The sequence below is a fragment of the Corvus kubaryi genome, unplaced genomic scaffold (assembly GCF_017639235.1).
Source record: "Corvus kubaryi isolate FWS band 111438036 unplaced genomic scaffold, C.kubaryi_AGA036_p1.0 split1-65, whole genome shotgun sequence".
In the NCBI taxonomy this organism is placed as follows: Eukaryota; Metazoa; Chordata; class Aves; order Passeriformes; family Corvidae; genus Corvus; species Corvus kubaryi.
In genome coordinates, this window is record NW_024582080.1 from 2,249,426 (window position 1) to 2,270,413 (window position 20,988).

At 43.2% G+C, this 20,988-nt stretch overlaps 1 protein-coding gene across 4 annotated transcripts in view; it reads right to left on the reverse strand.

Moving 5' to 3' along the window:
- The window catches only part of TMEM272 (transmembrane protein 272), a 27,143-nt gene continuing 6,155 nt past the window's right edge, over positions 1-20,988 (reverse strand). For 2 of the 4 annotated variants that reach the window (XM_042014337.1, XM_042014339.1), the window contains 3 exons: positions 15,977-16,036; positions 9,607-9,689; positions 1-6,434 (listed from right to left, as the gene is read on the reverse strand). In XM_042014337.1, coding sequence (XP_041870271.1) covers positions 6,072-6,434; positions 9,607-9,689; positions 15,977-16,036 — 506 coding nt within the window. In that variant the 3' untranslated portion in view covers positions 1-6,071. The remainder of the gene's footprint in view (positions 6,435-9,606; positions 9,690-15,976; positions 16,037-20,988) is intronic. The other 2 variants (XM_042014340.1, XM_042014341.1) reach the window with 1 other exon arrangement.

Sequence of the window (20,988 nt, forward strand, 5' to 3'; positions counted from 1 at the left end):
TCTTACTGCTCTTCTACTGGATCTTACTGTTCTTCCTACCAGCTGTTGGGCAGGAATGCTCACAGGCTTATTGACTCAGGTGAGTCCTGCTACATTCCATTCTTTTGTCTGACTTTTTTTATTCTTCTGCAAATCTTACTGCTTATTACCGTTTTATTCCAGCCCAGTTGTTACCAAATTGCTGATGTTATGTAATATAATGTATCCTCCAAGCAGAGAAACAAACACACCTGCCTACATGGTTGCTGTCTGTTTTGTTCACATGCCAAAGGAATAGTCTGAAGTTTTGTGTCTTCAAGCAGTCTCTGTGCTGTGTAACAGAACCTACACAGATATGTGAAACTTATCCATGCAAAGCTATGGAGCCAAACCTTCCCATGCAAATAAGCATCAGACCTGTTTACTTAAAGTCTTATTTCACCTGTTGGCTAATGCAAAGCTGCATTAGCAATACAAAGAGCAAAAGTAAACAGTGTTAAAAAGGTGTTGTCTACAGCAGCTTGTGAATAAGAGTGCATAGTGGATTTTTTTCCTCTACTGTTTGCATCCTGTGTACTTATTTCATATTGGCACTGAAAGGCTAAATTTTTTTTTCCAAAGGACTGAGAATCAAATCCGTAAGATATGACTGAGAGGGACCTTAAAGATCATACAGTTCAAGCGCCCCTGGGGTGTGGGCAGGGACACATTTCATTAGACCAGGTTGTTCAATATTCTTTGCAACTTGCCCTTAACACTTCCAGGGGTGGGGCACCCACAACTTCTCTGGGCAACCTGTTCCAGTGCCTCACTACCCTTACAGTAAGGAATTTTCTCATAATCTCTAGCCTAAACCTACTCTCTTTCAGTTTGAAGCCATTCCTCGTTGTCCTGACACTACATGTTCTTGTAAAAAGTCACTCTCCATCTTTTTTGTAGGCTCCCTTCCACATGCAGGTACCTAACTCACCTGGCCATCAAGAGGACCTTGTAAAAGGAAAGCTTTCTTGTGTGTTGATTTACAGGCCCACAGTTTGCATGTCTCACATTTGAGCTGCTGTACTGTAGCATGGGGAAGGGAATAATGGATTCTTCCTTTGCTTGAGTATTACTAATCATACAGAAGAGTCAGTATGGCTGAGATTCAAATCTGTGGGCGAAATCAGTCTCTGATATAACTATTCATCTCAGTGAAACTGCAGCAGGGTTGATTATAATTAGCATGACTGCTAAATGTAAAGTACCTTAATTTTTAGACTGCAGTCACATAGGCTTGTGCACTTACACTCATTTTTATTCAAATGAGACATTTGGTAGAAATTCAGTGTTACAAACACATACATGATTTCTCAGAATTTCATACAATTTGTTCAGAAACCTTGCAATATGACATTGTTCTTTTCAGCAGTTTCCTTGTACTGTGCAACATCAGATGGCACTTGCCAGCCTTTTTTATTTTCCCTCAATACTATACTTTCTAAAAATGTTTTCTGTTTCCTCCTGCAGCTAATACCTGTGGGACTTTCATCTATCCAGTAGTGAACAGGAACCTGAAGAAACCTATGCCAAGAAGTAACAGTTTCAAGTTGCAGTCCTGATGTAACAATCCTTTCTGTATTATATGTAGAACGTGCAAGGGTCCTCATTGTGATGCAAAGTCCTATCAACTAGAATTTGGAGAAAATTAATTATCTGAGATTAAATTCAAGATAACTTACAGAAACTGGTCTAGTTTAGAATGTTGTAAAATATATGAGTTATCACCAGTTTAATCTTTGTAGCCCTTTGCCTGTAAAGTCAAAGTATTTAGGATCTTTTACACCAACTGTTCCTATTTCAGGATCTGGGACATTTGAAACAGCTCTTGGCATAAAGAAGCAGAAGCTATTCTAGGTTATTTTTTTTCTGCACAGTTACCTTATAGTTTTAAAGTCTGATGTCTTGGGACCTCATAAAGCTCAGAGCAAGTGCTCTGTGAGAGAGATCATCTTCTCTGACAGCACAGCGTTCCGGTTTCCAGTCCTGAGAAGATGAGGTCTGTGATATGTCTGATGCTCTTTTTTTCTCTCTTCTTTGGGCCAGCAGGTAGGAGCTGTCTGTGTTCAACATTCAGAGTGAAGGAACAAAACATTGTCTGTCTGCTGCTTCTAAAATAGCTGTGGAAAGCTACTCTCTAGAGCTTTGGAATCTTATGCCCATTGCTGATGAAGGTGGTAAGAGGACAAATGCACCGTGGACAATAAGCTGTAATGTGTAACTTATTTCATGGCTGCTGTCAGTGCACGTATATGTATGTGTGTAGAGTCAGTGTGTGCACACTGAATTGTCTTTGGTTCTTCATATTATTAGATTTCTGCAGTACTCACAACTAGCAGTGAGGAGGCTATCTAATCCTTTGAAATAATGTGTATTTTTTCCTTTAAATACTGGAACTAGACCTTGCCTTCTCAAGAAGGGGAGATGATTTTACTGAAACTGAGCTGGTTTCCTGCATTGTAGTCAACATTCTGAGTTCATAATAATTAGCTTAAAGGTGCATGCATTTTGTTCAATTTTTCAGAAGACATTTATATTACTGTGGGAAAAAAATGAACATTTTCAATTTGTAATTTTAGCCTGGTGGCAAAATTCAAATTAAACATTTTAAGGTGTAGACTGTATTTTCAGCCGCTTGACCTTTGGGCTGTAATGACTTAATTCCCCCACAGCTGTTTGCTGAGGAGGTACACCTACTTGTGCAGAGACTGAGCATATGTTGGGGACACCATCAGTTTGTGGCAGTTCAAACAGTTGCTGCTTGCAAGTTAAGGTGCTGTGGTCTGTGCACATGTTCCTAGCTTACCCCTAAGTGAGATAAAGTGCCTTCAATTAAACTGCTTTAATTTAGGTTTGAGTGCTTCATTTAGCCACTGGGGCAACTTGAGAGGAACTATGCAGCTGCTGGTGGGTCAGAAGAGCCACTGTGACTTTGGTGTATCTAATCACATGCCCCAAACCTGGTGTCCCTGCTCCACCCCTGCAAGAGTCCCGTCTGCTGAAGGAGGCATTAGCAGTGAAAGAAGGCATGCTTAGATCCCTCTGGGCACAGAATGGATGGCTCCAACAGTTTTTGAGGTGTTGATATTCTCACTTGCATGTGCCATAGCATATTGATGTACACAAGGTAAAGGTTAATACTATCAATGCAGAATTTTTCTTTCTTGGTGATAGCAAAGTATTTTGTTTACTTTGTATAACTTCAAAATATTTCACAAATGTCTTTTGCCTTGTTAATACCTCCTCTATAATTTTGCGTTTGTACCAACCAGGTACTGAATACTAGCACAGTGACTGGGCAGCACTTTCCCAAAATGTCAATGGGTTCTCAAATTTGAAGAATTAATCCTCCATGTCAGACTAGAGAATCAGTCAGTCCTAGCCTCCTGTGAGTGACGCATCGGCTTCAGGTTTACTGTTGTGTGGCTGAAGTTTGGCAAATCATTGCACATCTGCTGAGCTACTGTAACCACACTCTTGAAAGCACATAGCAAACACAAGGCAACATCACTTAGAAATGTCTCTTCTCCTCTGTTCTGAGCTAAAATCACCTCCTATGTGCTCAGATAGGAGCACATCATCATTTGCTGTGAGGTCACTGGAATCAATTCAGACTTAAATCAGGAGTATTAGCCCTTAATTCTTGGTGATTAAGAATGATTTAGCAGCATTTTGCAAGAACAGGGAAATTTATACTGGAGTCTTGTGGGTGGAGCTACTTTCTTGTTAAATTTCTTTTGCATTATCAACTGAGTATAATTTTCTGGTTTTATGCCTGTTCCAAGCTTCTGGGTTAAGTTCCTGTGTAATGACAAACAGCTGCTTTGTTGTATTTGAGTGATGGATGGAATTATGCCTTCTGAAAGGCAATTTCTTAAACACCTTGGGTTCTTAACAAATGAAAGATGCTCTCCACTGAATGTAAAATCCTATAGATCCGTTCAGAACTGAACCCTGAAATCCAGGAGCCCAAGGGCTGAGCTACTGAAGTGTTTGGGGTGGGAAAGAGGAATTCTAGTATTTCACCATTGGCAGCAGTTATGTTTCAGAAAAGTGAGGTATCATTAGAGAGGCAGTGGAGAGCACGTGGTGGAGCAGCTCTTTGGGAAACAGAGCCAGTGATTTCTCCCAGATCCAATCTGAGGCCCACAAATAAAAGGAAAGATTTCCACTGGTCACATCTCCCTACATACAACTGTGCATGGCCTAAGTCAGCCAGCAGTGTTAGTAATAGCTATTCCATGGATGTCTGAACAGGAGCAGCCTAGCTGTGACCTTTCCTGAATGGATGCTGCAGAGCAGGGGAATGCTACACTGATGCTGCCATCACGTCAGATTGTTTCACCTTTATCCTACCTTTCCCCTATCCTATCCTATCCTATACTGTCCTACCTTTATCCTATCCTTCTTTCTAAGATTATCTGGAAATAAACAATTCTTAAATCTGGGGTCTGAACTAAAATCCTTGTGCACCAAATGCAGGCTTAGTTGTCTATACAATAGCTGGTGAGATAAATGTTTGTGTTTGAAGACAGGTGGTTCCCACAGATGTTACACTGCTTTCAGCCTCAGTCCCAGGAAGGATGGTTGAGCAGACCCTGTTCAGCTGTGGCATATTGTTGAGCTCTTTTACATATCTCACCCTTTCACAGGCATTTTATAACCCTTTTGGGTTTCTCTAAAACACAGAATTTAGCTGCCTGGGTTTTAACAGACAAAATACACAAAACACACATCTTTTTCCTGTGCCTTGGGCCACCCTCATGCTCATCTAGAGGGGAGCCCCTCCATTTTGACCACATTAACAGAAATGCAAAATAATAATGCAAAAGCAGAAAGAGCACTTTTACACTGCATTCATCAACACACGAAAAAACAATCTACCAGGATCACTTCTGGGCTTGTTCCATTACATGTCACAAAAAAATTGTCTCTGTGCATGCTGCTGCTTTTAAAGCTGCTGCTGCTGCTGACTGAAAAGCTGTTTGCGTTACATCTGTCCATTAAGCACAGATTTCCACAGGTACAGCACCAAGGTGAACAAATCAAATGTACACTCACACCATAACAAGAGAACTGCTGTAATGAACACCTTCACCTGAAATCCTCACATCCCTGCCCATGTCTTATAGTTGTGTTTTATATTTAAAATAACAAAGTACCATCATCAGTTTTTCTATGAGGTTGATTGCAATGGTTTGATAGTCATCTTTGTGTTAGTGTGGTACTGACAAATTACTGCCATACAAAAAGTGTGTCCCCTGACTGGGAAATGCTGAGCCCTGGCTGAAGCACCGATCTGACACTCAGTAGCTCAGTTCCTTGTTCTGCCAAAGACTTGCAAAGCAGCCTTGGCTCAGTTTGGATGTATTGGACATCTACGGATGTATTCATGCTGTCTGGTTAAGCCACAAAGTTAGATACAGATGCTTCCTAGTCCAAGTTCAGAAGAGACCCAAGGGCCATATTCAGGCTGCCTTTTATACATGCTTGTATTGCTATCATAGCTACTTACTGGCCAGTCTGACAGTGGCCTGAATAGCTCTCTGGTGAGCATCTCAGTTACTGTCAGAGTCCATGCACTATGCAAAGTAGTCTGAATACAACCCTTTGTCTCAGCTCCCTCCTCTATAATGCAGGGACAATAACAAACCTCAGAAAGACTATGGGGAGATGTTCAGATCCCAGTGAAGAGGACAGCATGGCTACTTTTATAGGCAAAGATGTACTGTGCTATATACAACTTAAGGGGGAGCTGGTTTTAGAGGAGTTTGCCATCTGCAAGAGCTCGCTCCTGATAAAACATCCAGAGTGGAAAAAGGGATGTAAAAGTTAGCAGGAGTACACCCTGGCACCTGCAGCAGCATTTTTATGTAGACTATGCTGTATTCCAGCATAGCTATTTCCAGACAGCACTGTATTTTATAATTTCCTCTTGAAGTTGACTGCTATCACACATATATATCATACAACAAAGATGTACACAAGGGTGAATTATTGCCTGTTCTTTGTTGTACACACTTTCCCAAACATCTGGGGATTTCTTTATGTAGCATTTAGTCTTCCTCAGAAGAGAATCTTTGCCTGGAAAAACAGTATATGCAGCAGCTACAAAAGATAAGGAGAAACAGAACGGTGTGGCTAATAATGAGAACACCAACAGCAAAAATGTACAGGGTTTTGTCACAGTAATCCTGAGGCTGATGAAAAGGGGGGATGAAATTTGGCAGATACACAGAAAAAACCCAGTAGTTCCCAAGAATGAACCAGAGAAAGAGGAAAAGGCTGAGGGTTAGATGGATGTAGTACTTGTGAGCATTCTGCCTCCAGGGATACTCGTCGTCATCATCGTCATCAATCACAACAGACTTGGAAAGCAGCTGCCTCATCTTGGTTGAGTCGTACAGCAGGAGAGTCACCTGGAGGCATTGGGGGAGAAAAGGGAGTAAGTAAAGTGGCTGCAGAGAGTCCGAGCACCTTCTGGCCATGGCCAGTCTTTGGGCCAAATAAAATTTGGTGTGGGAAAATGGTGTAAGAGAAAGCTAAGGAGCCACAAATGAGGCAGGTACTGCTGGACAATAATGCATTTTTTCTTATAGTTTATTCACCAGTGGGGCCATATTCTGGAAAAAAATTGCTGATGGAAAGGCTTGAGAACAGATTGTGTAGGGAGATAGCAGCAGCTCCCACACTGGAGACTTTTAAGAACAGATTAGCGTAACTGCTAAATGACTTAAGTAGTGTAGTTCCTGCCTTGTAGTGGGTAGATTTGTCTCTTCTAACTCTATTTTTCCGTGGTTATAAAGTTGAATCAGCTTATATCAAATTATGAAGCATATAGACTATGACTTACACCTTAAAGAAATTACTTTAGATGCCTGCAGTGTACTGTTGTCTAATTTTCTTCAATTAAGTGTCATTTTCCAAGATAGCTCCATTCCTGCCTTCAGTCAAAACTAGCAGAGAAATAGGTGGAATACCATGATGCCAGGTGGTTAGGAAGGTCTGGTATACAAGCAAATGCAGAAAGACTCATCAGTGGTGCTTGGATTTCTCATTTAGTCTTGGCAATACAAAGAACACGGGTAGATTGACTGGGCTTCTCAGTCATGTTCTCTTTCACAGAGTTATATTCTGGGCTCATTTTTCTGCTTGAAGTGAAAAAGGAGACCACCCCTCATTTTACACTCTTCTTTCTCCAGAACACTGGCCAAGGAGAACCTGTTTGGGTACATGTTTTGCCTGGTTCAGATTTTAGTCCATGTGCCCCATTTTGAATAGGAAAAGCTCAGCAAGAGAATCCAGAGCTTTCTCTAACTCTTCCCTCTTAAACTGTTTGATTATATATAAATGATTAAATATTTATTCACAAAACCAACTGGTTTTCTAGCCCAGATGTTGTTACCAGTTTTTGAGAAACACAGTTTAAAGTTCCAGCACCAACATAGGCAAAAAAATGGTGTTTCCACTGATGTCTCACATGCAGCTGAGCACACAAACTGACAGGCTTGCTCAAACCACCTTCTCAAATGAACATTTATTTTACACAGACTCGTGAGACACAGGAAGGATAAACCTACCTGGCCAGTGGGTCTGAGGTTTCTGCATGGGGGTACCTGTTGCTGGACCTGAAGCCTGCTGCAGCCCATTTAGCTTTCAGCTCAGCAGGCAGGCAGCTGCCTGTACTCACTCACGTTCCATCAAGCTCAGCAATGGGAATGGGGTTAAATGGCAGATGAGTATTGGGTTTGAGGCAGTCAGAGAAACCTCCCAGGGAGATTTATGAATCTCAACTGCATCTAAGTAGTTCACGGAAAGTGCATTTAATTCTTATGGATATTGCCTTGCCAAGCTGTGATTGAAGAAATTGCTGGCAGTCACTCACATTGTTATGAGCTGCTGAATAGACATTTATGGAGCAGCATGGCATGAATTCAACAGGCCTCTCTGGGTGCTCTAGAATGGTTCAGTTGCCTCGGCGAACAGTCACCACTGCTTTTTAAAAGACTGGAGATGGTAAAGAAATAGATGAGGAGACTACAGACTGCACAGATATGGGCTACAATGACTTGCCATTAGATAATGTCCATCACAGGACAGCATCCATTCAGACTTCATCCTGCACCCATTCTCTGACCTTTTAACTTTCAGAGCTCAAGTGAGTGCACTGCTTGATGAAGTCAGTGCAGCCCAGTGAACATAACAGAGGGCAGAGTTCAGATGGGTGAGAGACTCAAAAATGGCTACAGACCAAGGGCTGAGATGACCCGTGAGTGAAGCTAATCAAGTTCTAACTAAATGCATTGCCAAACTGCAAAATAAGCCAGTCCTGCTGTCAACTGAAGTAAAATTCAAACCATTATTTGATGTCAGCATGAATATTAACTGATCCATTTGCCATTTTATTTATAGTGAGAAAAACTGACTTTAAACCAGAAATAGCTAAGAACCAGTCAACATTTTTAATGAAAGCTTCAATCCACTAGCCTCAAAACTTCCTTTCAGTTCTGTTCTAATCTTTTCTAAACTATTATTAAATGAACCTTTGATTATACAGATAAGTCCACTGGTGTGATCGAATGACTAAGCACTTGCCAGTAGAACTCACAACATGGCAAATTCCTTGTAACAAGATTAAGGACTTTCTTTTTTTCCCCATTTTCTTATTCACTGACCAAAGGTCCTCGGAGGGCATGATTCATAGGCCAGTGATGTACTGTGGTTTGCTTGGGTTACCACTGTGAAAGAGTGCAGTGGATGCAGAGACCTTTAGAGGAGTATTTTTTCCCCTTTCTTTTGGTCCTGGCAAAGAAAAGAGGCTAGAAATGTTGTGGCAAGGCTCTTCATGCTCCCTAGCAGCGAGTTAACACCATCTGCAAAGGGACTGCAAAAGAACAGGGGGATCCTTTAGAGTTATGTAGAGTTATATCTTTATCGTGACCAGGGTTTATCACAGGTATGAGGGTGTGTCTACTTGTCAAGCTGCCAGACTCTGCCTCAGCAAAGATACAAGTGAGCACAGTCCACTAGAAGACAGGTAGTTGTGGTTAGAAAATGCTGCATCTAGATTAATAAGCCCTTCTGTGTTGCAGGGATATATTTACTCTGGAAGGAAGTGATTCTGCTGCATTTACTTCTGGCCAGGTCAGAGTGGGAGTAAATTGTACTTGTGAAGGACTACGTACAAACACAAGTAGTGTTGTAGTATTCTCAAAGCACGGAGAATAATTTTTTGTCCTCTCTGTATGAAAATAATGGAGAAAGATTTTACATGCTTGGAGGATTTCTTGTGGAAAAAAGGACCCCATTTACCACAAGCATTCATGTTAAGTAGTCATTTCCCTCAGTAGGGATGGTAGCACAGATGCTGTGATGCAGGAGAAAGTCACACCACAGTGTGTGGGACAATGCTGAGCTCATTAGCATCTCACTTGACTGATGGGTGCTTTTAGTGCTAGAACAAGCACAGTCCAATCCTGCTAGCTCTCCAGTACTGGGTGCATGTGGCTGTCTGGAGCTATCACTATGTCTTAACTAGCAAGTCAAAGTCAAGTCACACAAAATATTTTTCACACACAGAAGGCACATTACCTTTAAGCTGCCAATCACGCCACCCACCAAGAGATATAAGGGAATCAGTGGCTGAACTGGGCAATCTTCCAAAAACTTCATTCCTGAATGGCAAAAATGAATGTTATCTCAAGTGATCAGATTTTGCAACAAGCTGTACAGTGAAAACTATAGATGCTGTAAGTGAAGTGTAGTACTTACACCCAAGACTTGTATCTGGTGTCTGTTGAAATGGGGGCTGAATTAAAAGGGGTTTGCACCTCCCACTACAGGAGTGAGGGCCATGAACAAGCAAAAGGCAGGAGAAGGAAGAGAGAGAGCAAAGTCAAAACCAGCATTACTATTTTCTGGCATTACTGTTTGGAGCCACATATAGAGGTCATTAGCTTCAGCCACAGCTCTTTGTTAAATGAACCATTGACTGAGCTGGACAGGAAATTTTCATCAGTGGTAGAAAATTCACTGAAAATCAAAACTATGAAAAGAAGAAATTCTGGTAAGCTTCCCCAGGATTTTCCTGCTCGTTAGTTCCTATGAATGTGGCATGTTCCTGAGTCAGATGCCTGGAAGCTTGGGAGCCAATACCCGTGGGAGCACCTGGAACCATTTTAGCATTCCAGGCAGCTGATAGGGAACTGTCAAAACTCAAGTTTCCAAGCTGTTTGGGTTGCTGGAGGATAAAAGCATTGGTTGTTATGGAGCTGGGGATCCTGGCAACCCTCAAATCTACTGCAAGAAAGGGAAAGCTGGATAAGTTTTAGGGAAGAGAATGTATGGCTGTGTGAGGATGTTGCTGGTAATAGAGACTGAAGCTTGTGATACAGGTCTGTGGCAGTGAAAGTCATCTGTCCAAATATAGATGTCTGCAATGCAGGCATCCATATGTGAACTAGTTTTCTAGACTCTGTATTGACTCTGTCAATAGGGAGAAATAGGCACTTGTAAAATTCATTTATCCCAAGATAGGCATTTTAAATGGGTGGGGTGAGTTGGTCCCTGAAAGTGCTTCTGTCTTTCCATGGCCACACAAGGAATCTAGACAGCCAGCTGTAGGTACCTATAAGTTGGCTGGGATGAATCCCTCGCCCAAGGCTCTTACCCAATGGCATCTTCAGAAATTTTAAACAGCTCATTACGCTATAATTTTATTGGTATTGATCCCATATTTCAGAATATGGAACTTTGACTGATCAGTTGCAGAGGGTAGAAAGGATTTTCTGTTTTCTTCTTGCTGTATAAATAGTTTTCAAGGAGATATTCTGACTTTTCTCTGAAAAATTTGGGTTACCTAGTTGCAGGATACTGAAAGGAATGTGCTGGTCTTAGTGCTAAACATCTCAGGTGGAATGTCTTGCCTCCATTTTCAAAACTACACTGAATAGGAGGAATTAGGAAAGAAGTACCAGTGGTTTTGGTTTGGTGGTTTTTTGTTGTTTCGGGGGTTTTTGGGTGGTGTTTTGTTTTTCCTTTTCTATAGCTGTAATCCTCTTCAGCTCATCAATTTGCCCACCGAGTCCACTGCTATAGCTGGTCCAGAACTTTGCTGATGGCCTGAACCTCTCCTGCACTCTTTGCATAGCATAATACAGGGGTTCTGGATTGTGCTTGCTTGCTACAGGTCTGACTTCAGTCATAGGACATGGGGCAGGGTTTTGTGATCTGCAGTTTTGTAATTCCCTGTGTGTCAGGTCTGTGGAGTTCAGCGCACTCTTTTATATGAAGTATATATTACCAACCTCTATAGAAATGAAAAAAGGTGCACTTAAACGGATTTCGACTCTCTCCTCTTTCGTTCTTATTACAAAGCTGTAAGTTGTTGTCCATTTTGCTGCTATGTAATGCTGAGACCTGCTCAGACTCCCAGCTTTACAGGAGTGGGCAGCAGGGAAATTGTCACAAATTACATCATGTTCATCAGAAAACTGCTGCCAGGGCTTCCAGAGTCCTTGGCCATCTAATAGCCTGCCACAAAAGCAGCTGGCCAGGGATCACTGGGAATATATTTCAGTTTAGGAACCTAGTCAATTTCTATTTCCAATGTGTTACTGAGATTTCTATTTGAGGGAATAAAAAAAAAATTAAGGAAAAAATGCCTTTCTTTTTTTCTCATGGAGCTATGATTCCCTTTCCCAGACAAATCTATTATGGAGTCCTTTCATATACATAACATGACATCAGTCAGTCTTGGGAAGGATTTGAATGACAGACAGTGGCACTCTGTAGGTTTTGGAAGAACACTGCAGACAGATACGACAGCAAAAGAGTAGGTCAAAGCGGGTGATACAGTAGTAACTTTAAAAATACACCCCAAGGTGTGAATAGAAAATACGGACCCACAGTTGACAGATGGGCACTGGTATTTGTTACAGTGAAATCAGTGAATGTGCCAATCAGTTCTCACACAGCATGTGTTTGATTTATCTGGGAACACCAAAACTAGTAGGAAAGCATCAGTGCTAGCTCTGCTTTCCCATAAGCAACAGATATGTTCTCCTTCCACTGCTAGAGATGAAATATATGGACCATGAGAGATCAAAGCTCTGCTTCTACTGTAGTACTGCCTGCAAGCCAGAGCCATCTGTGGTTCAGAGTGAAAAGTAATTGAACCTGACCACAGCACAGACCAGCACAGGAGTCCAAATGAATGGACCAAAGATCTTTGCAAGATCAGACACAGCCTGCACAGTGTCCAAAGGGAAAAAGGAGGTGGGAGGCTTGGGAAAGCAGAGGTACTTGCACATTTTACCTTTTGGCTACCACAGAACAACACTCCAGCGTGATCCAGGACACAGAGTCCAGCAAGTGGAGAGAGCACTTGTGAGCAAACAGGACATGAGCATCTCTACAGGCACCATTTGGGGCAGTTCTCTGGCATGGCCCACAGCGGATTGCTACCAACCAAGTGTCCTTGTGACACGATTATCCATGAGATGAGAGGCCAGGACAAAAGAAAATCAGTACATCATTGGCCTCTTTTTAGCTGCTTTATTCTTCTCAGCTGAAAACAGCTGAAGTGCACCCCATAGGAAAGGAGGGCTGCTGTACAGCAAGGCTGATCTGGTGTTTGGTGCCCTGTCCATGACTTTTATTCTAATGGGAGGTGGAGAACACAATATGCCAGGCCATTTTCAGGTGTTCCTTGTGGATGGCTGCAGCTATCATCACTTAGCACAGACCTCAGTCAAGCCCTGACTGTGGGCCTTACACTTGGATCTAGGTGCTGCAGAGAATTTATCTCAAAGTAATTGCTTTTCGGCACCATTTTATCAGAAAGCTTATCAGCAAATCAGAGGACTGGCTGAAGGACTGAAATACAAGGAAAGATTGTGTTAAACAACTGCTAAAGCACGAGACTGGTTCCTACGTAAAGGCACGGAGAATAGGCTTCAGACAACTCTCAGGAGCATTAGAGATTTGAGGAAATATTTGGTGTAGTTATGAGTGTAAGAAGTAGTACTGGGTTAAATTTGAACAGGGGGCAATTTAGACTGTTTATTGAAAAAACCATGTCATCAGCTTTCAAATGTGATTTAGCTGCCCTTGGGGAATTCTGTATATAAAGGTACTCTGGACAACATACAAGAATGCATTATTGAGAGTAATCCTTCACTGTCCTGGAAACAAAAAAAAAAAAATTAAAATAAATCTCTATGTCTTTGGAGTGTTAAGTGAAAAAAGGGATCATCTCTGCCAGTAAAAATGAAAAAGCTGCTAAACAATCTATGGCTTAAATGATGTCACAAGTCTGCAGCTTGGAAAATATGCTGAGTCCTTTTCATGTATCTTGAATTATACTGTAATTTACAGCATTATCAAATTTTAAGAGTGTATAATGTTAGCGTGTAATTATTACCAGGGCTGCCTGTTACTCATCTCTGAGTTTTAACAAGTATTATATCTCACAGTTTTCCTCTGCAGGAAGCAAGAGCCAAAATGACTGGAGGCACATCAGCAAGTTTTTTTTCTGAAATCATGGTAACAGAATATTATCAGAAAATCATAGGGTTTTTCTTGGATAATAAATATCAGCATTTTCCTTGACATTTCATTTTCCTAAAAATGCCTTTGCTGATATGGAGCTGCAGGAAACCAATATCCTCTGACAACACTATATTACAGTGACATTATCTCTTAATTTCAGTAAATTGTGGGGGAAAAAAGGGCTCTGTATCTGATGGAGGAGATATCCAGAGCTCCAGGCTAATATCTTACCCTATACTTTCCACTGTCTACTGATCTTAAAGGTATTATGATATATTCCTGGGAAATTATATTTATAAGTGGTCAGATTCCAGCCCTGGATTCATTTCCAGGAGGCAGGATGTCAATATGCATGGAAGCCGTGCCACATTTTGAATTATACCTTCCCATCCCTATTTCACAGTTCAGGCATCTTCAGCCTGGGGAAAAGCTAAAGCTAGAATCTTCTTAAGGGATAAATAGCAATCTTAAGTCATGGATAGTTATAAGAGCTGAAGTGTTGAGATGTAACAGTTTGGTCCATTTCCCTACTTCCTAACTGCTCCTTAATCCCTTATTAGAACCCCCTAATTCCTAATTAGGACATCCTAATTGGAATCCCACCATAGTCATCAGTGGTGCTTTGAAGGCCCCAGATAAAGGGAATAGCACCAACCTTTAGCTGAACACTTATGTGGGTTTGGATAACCATCCATGCCAACGGGCCAGGTGTCCCAGCTGCCTTAAAAGTCACCTAATCTCAAGGCAGACACCAAAGAGAGGATGTGGAACTTTCACTGTCAGGAACATCCATTTCCCTTAACAGCCTGCAAGGACAACACATGGAGCTCAGCCTGGCTGTGGACACACACAGTCCAAGTCTAAGTGGGATGCATCTTGCCCACAGCATCTGCATGTAGAGTTCATTTGGACCATCTTTCATGAATAATGAGGCACAAGATAAGCAGCTTCTCAAAGACAAGGGCTGTTGAGGACTTTGAATTCAAAGTGATCTGGATACACTGGAAAAAGACATTCAAACCCTACGAGATGAAAACTCATAGAGCTGAACACTGCATGTCGGGGAGGAAACTTCAATGTAAATAAGAAATGAGATATGTCTGATAGGGAGCAGCACTGCCAAAAACCATCTGAGCTTACAATGCACCACAAACTAAATTGGAGGAAATGGGTTGGTGCAGGGAGACATGTTTCATTTTGAGGTGTGTTTGCAGAAATCCTGCATGTTAAACAGAGGAGCTAATTACTCTGCGCTGCTCATTCCTCAGGTCTCAGCTGGAGGCCTGTGTTACATCTTTCGTTTTTTTATAAGGAAAAATACTTACATTGGCCAGAGGCCAAAGGTGGGAGGGAAAAATGAAAAAAAAAAAAAAAAAAAGCTACAGAAACAGTGACCTGTGAGGTCAGGATGAAAGAATTAGGTTTTTAAGACCTCTGAGGAAAAAAAAAGAGAAGATGGAGCAGGGTTATAATAGCAGCCTTCAAACAGTTCAAAGGATCTCTTGAGTAGGACAGTGACCAATCTGTTTTGTGACCACAGTGGGCAGGACAGGCTGTAATCTGTTTAATTTGCCATAGGGAAGATTTAGGTTGGATATGGGGAAAAATACTTTGTCTTTGAGAGCAATAAAATGTTGAAATAGCCTCCCTGGGAAGCCATGGAATTTCCTTGAGCAAGGGCAAGTCAGACATCTGTCAGGGATGCTGTGAGCATGCAAGCCTGTCTGAAAGCAGAGGTGGACTGGTGTCTCTACTGATGTTTCTCAAGTGGGGTTCACAACCCATATGGAGGATTTGAAAGGCCCAAAGGGAGCAATGAAATGTTAAAGAAAAAATAAAAATCTATGTTAATGGAAAGGGAAAGGTGATGCTTAAGAAAAGAGGGGCCTTATGCAGTTTAAAAATGTATAAAATTCTGCAGCTCAAAGGATTTTCCTTCCTTAAATATTTGATCTTGAAATGCTACTCACAAATCCAGCTTTCAAGGGGTTATACAGAGACGGATCAGCCAAAAACCAGGTCTGACTTTCAAAAAGATGGAGAAATAGCAGCCTACAGCATCTCTTTTTCCTTTCCAGCATTATGCTTCTACAATTTTTTGCAGTGTATTTAATACAGAGGGATCCTGATTAATGAAATCTTCTCACGTGTCAGATTCTGAACTTCCTCCCCCAGACTAAGCTGAGTTTTGAGGTAAAACACATTGGAGGGGCTCTTGAGATAAACAGGGTCAGAATTCAAGTACTCCTTCCTCCCTCATATAGAGTGTGGGCTGGGATTCTGTACCAAGTCAGAGGTTTAACAGTTGGAAACTCTGAATTTTACAGCTCCTTTCTTCCACCGGATGTGTTACCCTGCCACACAGTGCCAGGAAGTTCCTGTTTTCAAATTGCTTAAGTAGTCAACTTACCTATAAAAGTCATGGACAGTGGTAAGGCAAGGAAAGCGAGAAGCCCAAATATAAAGCATGCTGTGAAGGAGAAAAGAAAGGCAGAGTTATTTGGGCTACTTTAAATTTAGAGACCAGCATTTCCATCCAGTTCTTTACAGATGCTCTGTTTTCAAACAATTGTGTAGGAAGAAATGCAGTGCATTTGATGGGGTGGGAATATCACATCTGTAGTGCAATATTTGTGGTGATGGGACCAGCACATTTTATCACTTCCAGGGTGCAGTGAGAGACACAAACTGCTTTTGCAGCTACTACTTGCAGCTTGTCTTATTGCAAGGGCAAGGAGTCAGTCACTGCTGCCTTATCCTGCATCCTCTTCAGAGGCACTGCCAGGCGTCTGTGCAGTAACAAGTAATTTTGCATCAGCTAATCCATGGCAACTGATGAGCCATATCTGTTTGCTAAGCAAATAGCAGTTTTAATGCCATTCCACTTAGTTTTCACTGATAGCTAAATAAACTGTCTTTATTACAGATGTGAATGGCTTCTGGCTGGTCTAACTCCCTGACCCAGCTTAGCTCATGAGCACAAAGGTGGCAGCCCTGCTGCAAGGAATGGGATTTGTCTTTGGGATAAATCAGCTTAAACTGCACGGAAGGATGCTCTTAGGGATGCACATAGACTGTCCCTGCAGGTGAGTGGACCTGAGGTGCTTGCTTACTCCCTAGAGAGCTGCTGGTGTATCTGAGCCCAGATATTTTCCCAGCACAGCCTGGTGCTGCAGAGGATGAATGCTTACCTTCACGGAAGGTGAAGGACAAGTGTCAAGAGGTGAGTGAGGGTGAGTGTCAAGAACAGTGTGAGCAGCCTGTCTTACAAGAGCTGTCACCTGTGTGCTTGATCATGAACCCTTGGCAACATTAAAGTGAAATGCTGCATTGCCAAATGAGAGTAAAATATAATGAGGACATTCTGTGGCAAGTGTCCCTGCAGAGCCCCTCCAGAAATGGCTCAGGCTGCAAGTGGGTGCCTAAAGATGCCAAAGGGCAGGTGGGCATAGATTGCAGAGGGGCTGAGAAGAGCATGGATATGAAAGGGAGTAGGATGTCTCCATGGAGGCTTGTGAAAAACATCTTGGAGCAAGTATTTGGGGTTGGTTTGGGAGCTGCCCTTTCGCTGGACAAACTGTGTCACACAGTTCCCCATGCCAGAGAACTGCAGCCTCTGCAAGGCACATGGTGTCCTCCTGGCCGTGCAGGAGCAGGGACACAGCCAGCACCCTGCAGACAGTGCCACTCCAGGAAATTCTGCAGCACTGCCAAAATATCACCCTCAGGCTGCCTGAGAGAAAAAGGGCAGCATCATTGCCTCCACTTTACAGAAGGAGAAACAGAGAGAGGACATAGCAGCAGCATCAAAATTCAGAGCAGATCCACCAGGCTTTCTGACTCGCAGACACTTTTCATGGGAACACACCATCCCCCACAGACTGCTCGTGTTTTCTCCGCAAAGGACCAGGATCTTACACTTCAGCGCTTGAGAGACATCTTTCTCAGAAGTACCATGTTTGTTATCTCTATGAATTGGGAGAGACTGAGGTTATTTCGAGCTGAAGAAAGCACTTCTGTTCCTTTGTGTAGCCCCCTCCTCCTTTCCCTGTCGGCCGGTCTCTCTCTCTCTCTCTCTCTGTCGTTTTTGCTCAGACTCCTATCTCTTGAATGCTGCACAGTACAGAAATTCTTCCTCTGTTTGAATAGTGTCCTACACTTGACTAAGCTCTTTCAACCACTGACAGCCTCTCATTAGAACAACTCACCCTAGAGCCCCCCTTTTCACCACACGTCACATTTTGTGCTAGCTCCTCTTGCTGTTATGTTATCTAGGCTATTCTTTCATATTAAGAAGTGATGGTATTATAGCTGAGTTGGGCTTCCAACATCATTTGTGGGCAAACAGTGCCCACAGACTGGGTAACACATTTATCTGGTGCCCAAAGGGGTGCAGTTCAGGCCTGCGGGCATTGCCTGGTGTTGCCACGAGTCCTGTCATTGCAGCGCAGCCCTCGGAGCGATGTCACCCCTCTGCCTGTGGTTTGTAGCTGTCGCTTGTCCCTGCCCTTGCTGCACGGGAAGTGCTCAGGAGCCCGGGAGGAGGAGGAGGCATCATGTAGTTTGTTAATTGTGCAGCGCGTGTTCTGCCTGACCCCGGGGAGGGACGCTGCAGTAAGCTCTAGAAAAGGCTCAGGGGGCTCGTGTGCATGTGAGGCTGCACATCTGGCACACAGGTGTCCGTATTTGTTTGTGTCTGACATCTACCCAATGGCCCGATTTTGGAGGGGAGAAATGGGAGGTAGAGACCACTCAGAGCTCAAGAGAAAAAGATAATGGTTCATTAATTCTGCTCCCAAGGCAGTCGCTGGGAATGTATTTACTCATTATCTCCCCATTCAGCTACAGCCTCTTAGGTCTCGAATTGGAGGGGCAGATGCGTAGTCTGGGAAGGCTTCCAGATCCATGTTTAACAAAGTGAGACTCTTCAACAATTGCCTACACAACTGGCAGGGCTCTGCAGCCACTCTCAGTGTCGCTAGCAGCACGAAAGACTGATTTTCCCTAAATGTGTGGGGGTTTCACAGAAATGCTGCTCAGTTGGGATACACGCATTCTCTGCCTGGATTTGTCTGGGCTGTGCTGCCCCGTTCTGGTCCGAAGACAAATTGCTCCAGAAAATGGTATTTGCCGCAGGGTAGCACAGCTCAGCAGAGAGGACGCTCCTGTGTAGGCAGGTCCACATGTGGGGCTTGTGGTATTTTTATGTCGGCGATATCGCCTCACAGGCTGGTCAGAGAAGCCCCTGGCCCCATTCCTGGAACAAGTAGCAAAAAAGGGCCGGTAGTCTCTAAAAATACAACACAGTGAGGGAAGTGTTTCCAGACAGGGCTCGAAAGGATATCTACTCCGTCAAGCTGGTGCCAGGGCATCAGGCAGGAGAAGTCACTGCTCTGTATCAGCAGGGCAGCCCCTGCTGCGGCACTGGTGAAGTCCTGCTGTGGGAATCCTAACGTGCCGGGAAATGGATGAAGGGAAGAGCTCATGTCTGGGATCACAACAGAGGAAGAAGAGAACAAGTGGCTGAGTATCTTGCACATTCCTTGAAATCTGTGGTCACAAAAATCAGATCAGTGGGTGCAGGTTTTGTGTCTCCTGCCCAGCAGTACAGTCAGCTGATACAAATCTGCTGGTTAGCTGAGTTCCTCTCTCCAGGGTCTCCCCACAGAAGTAAACGCACTTGAAATCACTGTTGACATTTTGGTTGTATGCCATGGTCTCTCTTCTGTCTGATGCCTGAGCCTTTGCATCCTCCACAGCCAGCCCCTGCACTGCAGCTCTCCTCCTCCCAGTCCTCTGCCACTCCCTTGTTGACTGTCCCCACTAACGTGCCTGGCCTCAGGGCACACAGCCTGATGTCCTCTGGCATTTCCTTGGGATCTGGAGGCAGTATTGGAGGGACACCAATTCACCTGTGGGCTCCTCAAAGACTTTATTTTGCTGCCACGAGTTTTCCAAGCACTTGGAAGTTTCAGATCAGCTCAGGCTGTCCCTGTTTACTTTAAAGAGAGAGAAAAGTGTCTTTCTTTTCTGGTAAGAGTCTTCACAGAATTTTCAGAAGTGATTTATGAATATAACTCTCAACCTACCTACTTGTCTTAGTAGTGTGCTAATACAGCTACAGTGCAAGCTTCTTAGTAGAGTGACAAGCTCTCTGATAATAGAGTAATAAAAGAAGTGTTGGTTACATTACCATCACTCCCAAGTGCTATTTGTTCTGTAGCTTGTCAGGTTCTGGATAAAAAAGGAATTTTTTTTCTTTTAAATGAGATGCTACCAACTTCCAAACAAATTCTGCACTTACCCCAGGATTTATCTGCATGAACAAGCTGAGGAGCAAAACTCTGTGTGTAAACTCACAGTATGCCCTTTGGACACCCTGTGGGAATGCTGCTCTAAAGAGGACTAACTCCCAGCAGTCTGGGTGTTAGGAAATTTGGGTCAAATTCAGTTGGCAGGGCCTCTGGCCTGCTGATGCCCTGAGGCAGATGCAGATGGTAGAGCAGTAGCTTAGCAAGCAGTGTCACAGTGTGCTGCATTGCAGCCCGGGTGGTGTAACAGGCTGGAGTGCAGATGGGGAGCAGGTGTTTTCACCCATGTTTTATTCCTTCATGGCATCTGCAGGCATCCCCTGCAGTACTGATAGGCACTTGGAGAAAAGAAAGAATGCAGCCTGTGAGGGTGTCATGGTGGCAAAGAAAGTCTCGATGGATCTTTCTGAGCAACCAGCCCCAGTAAGATCATGTGTTTTACAGACCAGGGATGAGTCTGCCCATGGTTTTGGCAGCTGTGGATACTGGCTGTCCTGTGCTTTCGAGTCACAGGAAAATGTCACTGTCTCTGGTGGAATATGCAGAAAAGACTTGAAGGAAGTAATATGATGGAAAGGAATTAAATCCGTTTAGCTTGGCCAGCCATCACAAAATGAGAGAAAATAACAGCAAGGTTTGAGCACTCAAAAACAGACCTGTGAGTCATCCAAAGAGTACAGTCATGAGATGAACTTGAGCAAAACCAAAAACTGGTCTGTTCATAAGGCTAAATTCCATAGCAAGGAAATATATTGATGGAATAATCTCTGGGAGTAAATGGCAGGAATCCCATCCCTGGGGTGATTTAATCCCTTGACCAAAGTGGATACTCAGAAGATGCAGGATTCAGGGTAAGGAACTGCCATTCCCATGGAGGTCTCTAGTTCCAGTGCAAAGCCACCATACGAGGCAGGGGAAATGTGAGAAAACTGACCAAATCCAAGCTCAGGGCCACCAGCTGTTTGCTGTGTTCCGTCACTCTTTGCTTAGGCAAGGTTGAATTACTGTGAAATAGAAGTTTGGAAACCAGATATCAGCATCACATCACCTAAAATTTAAGTCCTAGGTGTAGGTGCTTTGGAGGCTGAGCAATATTGCAGAGAGTCTTTTC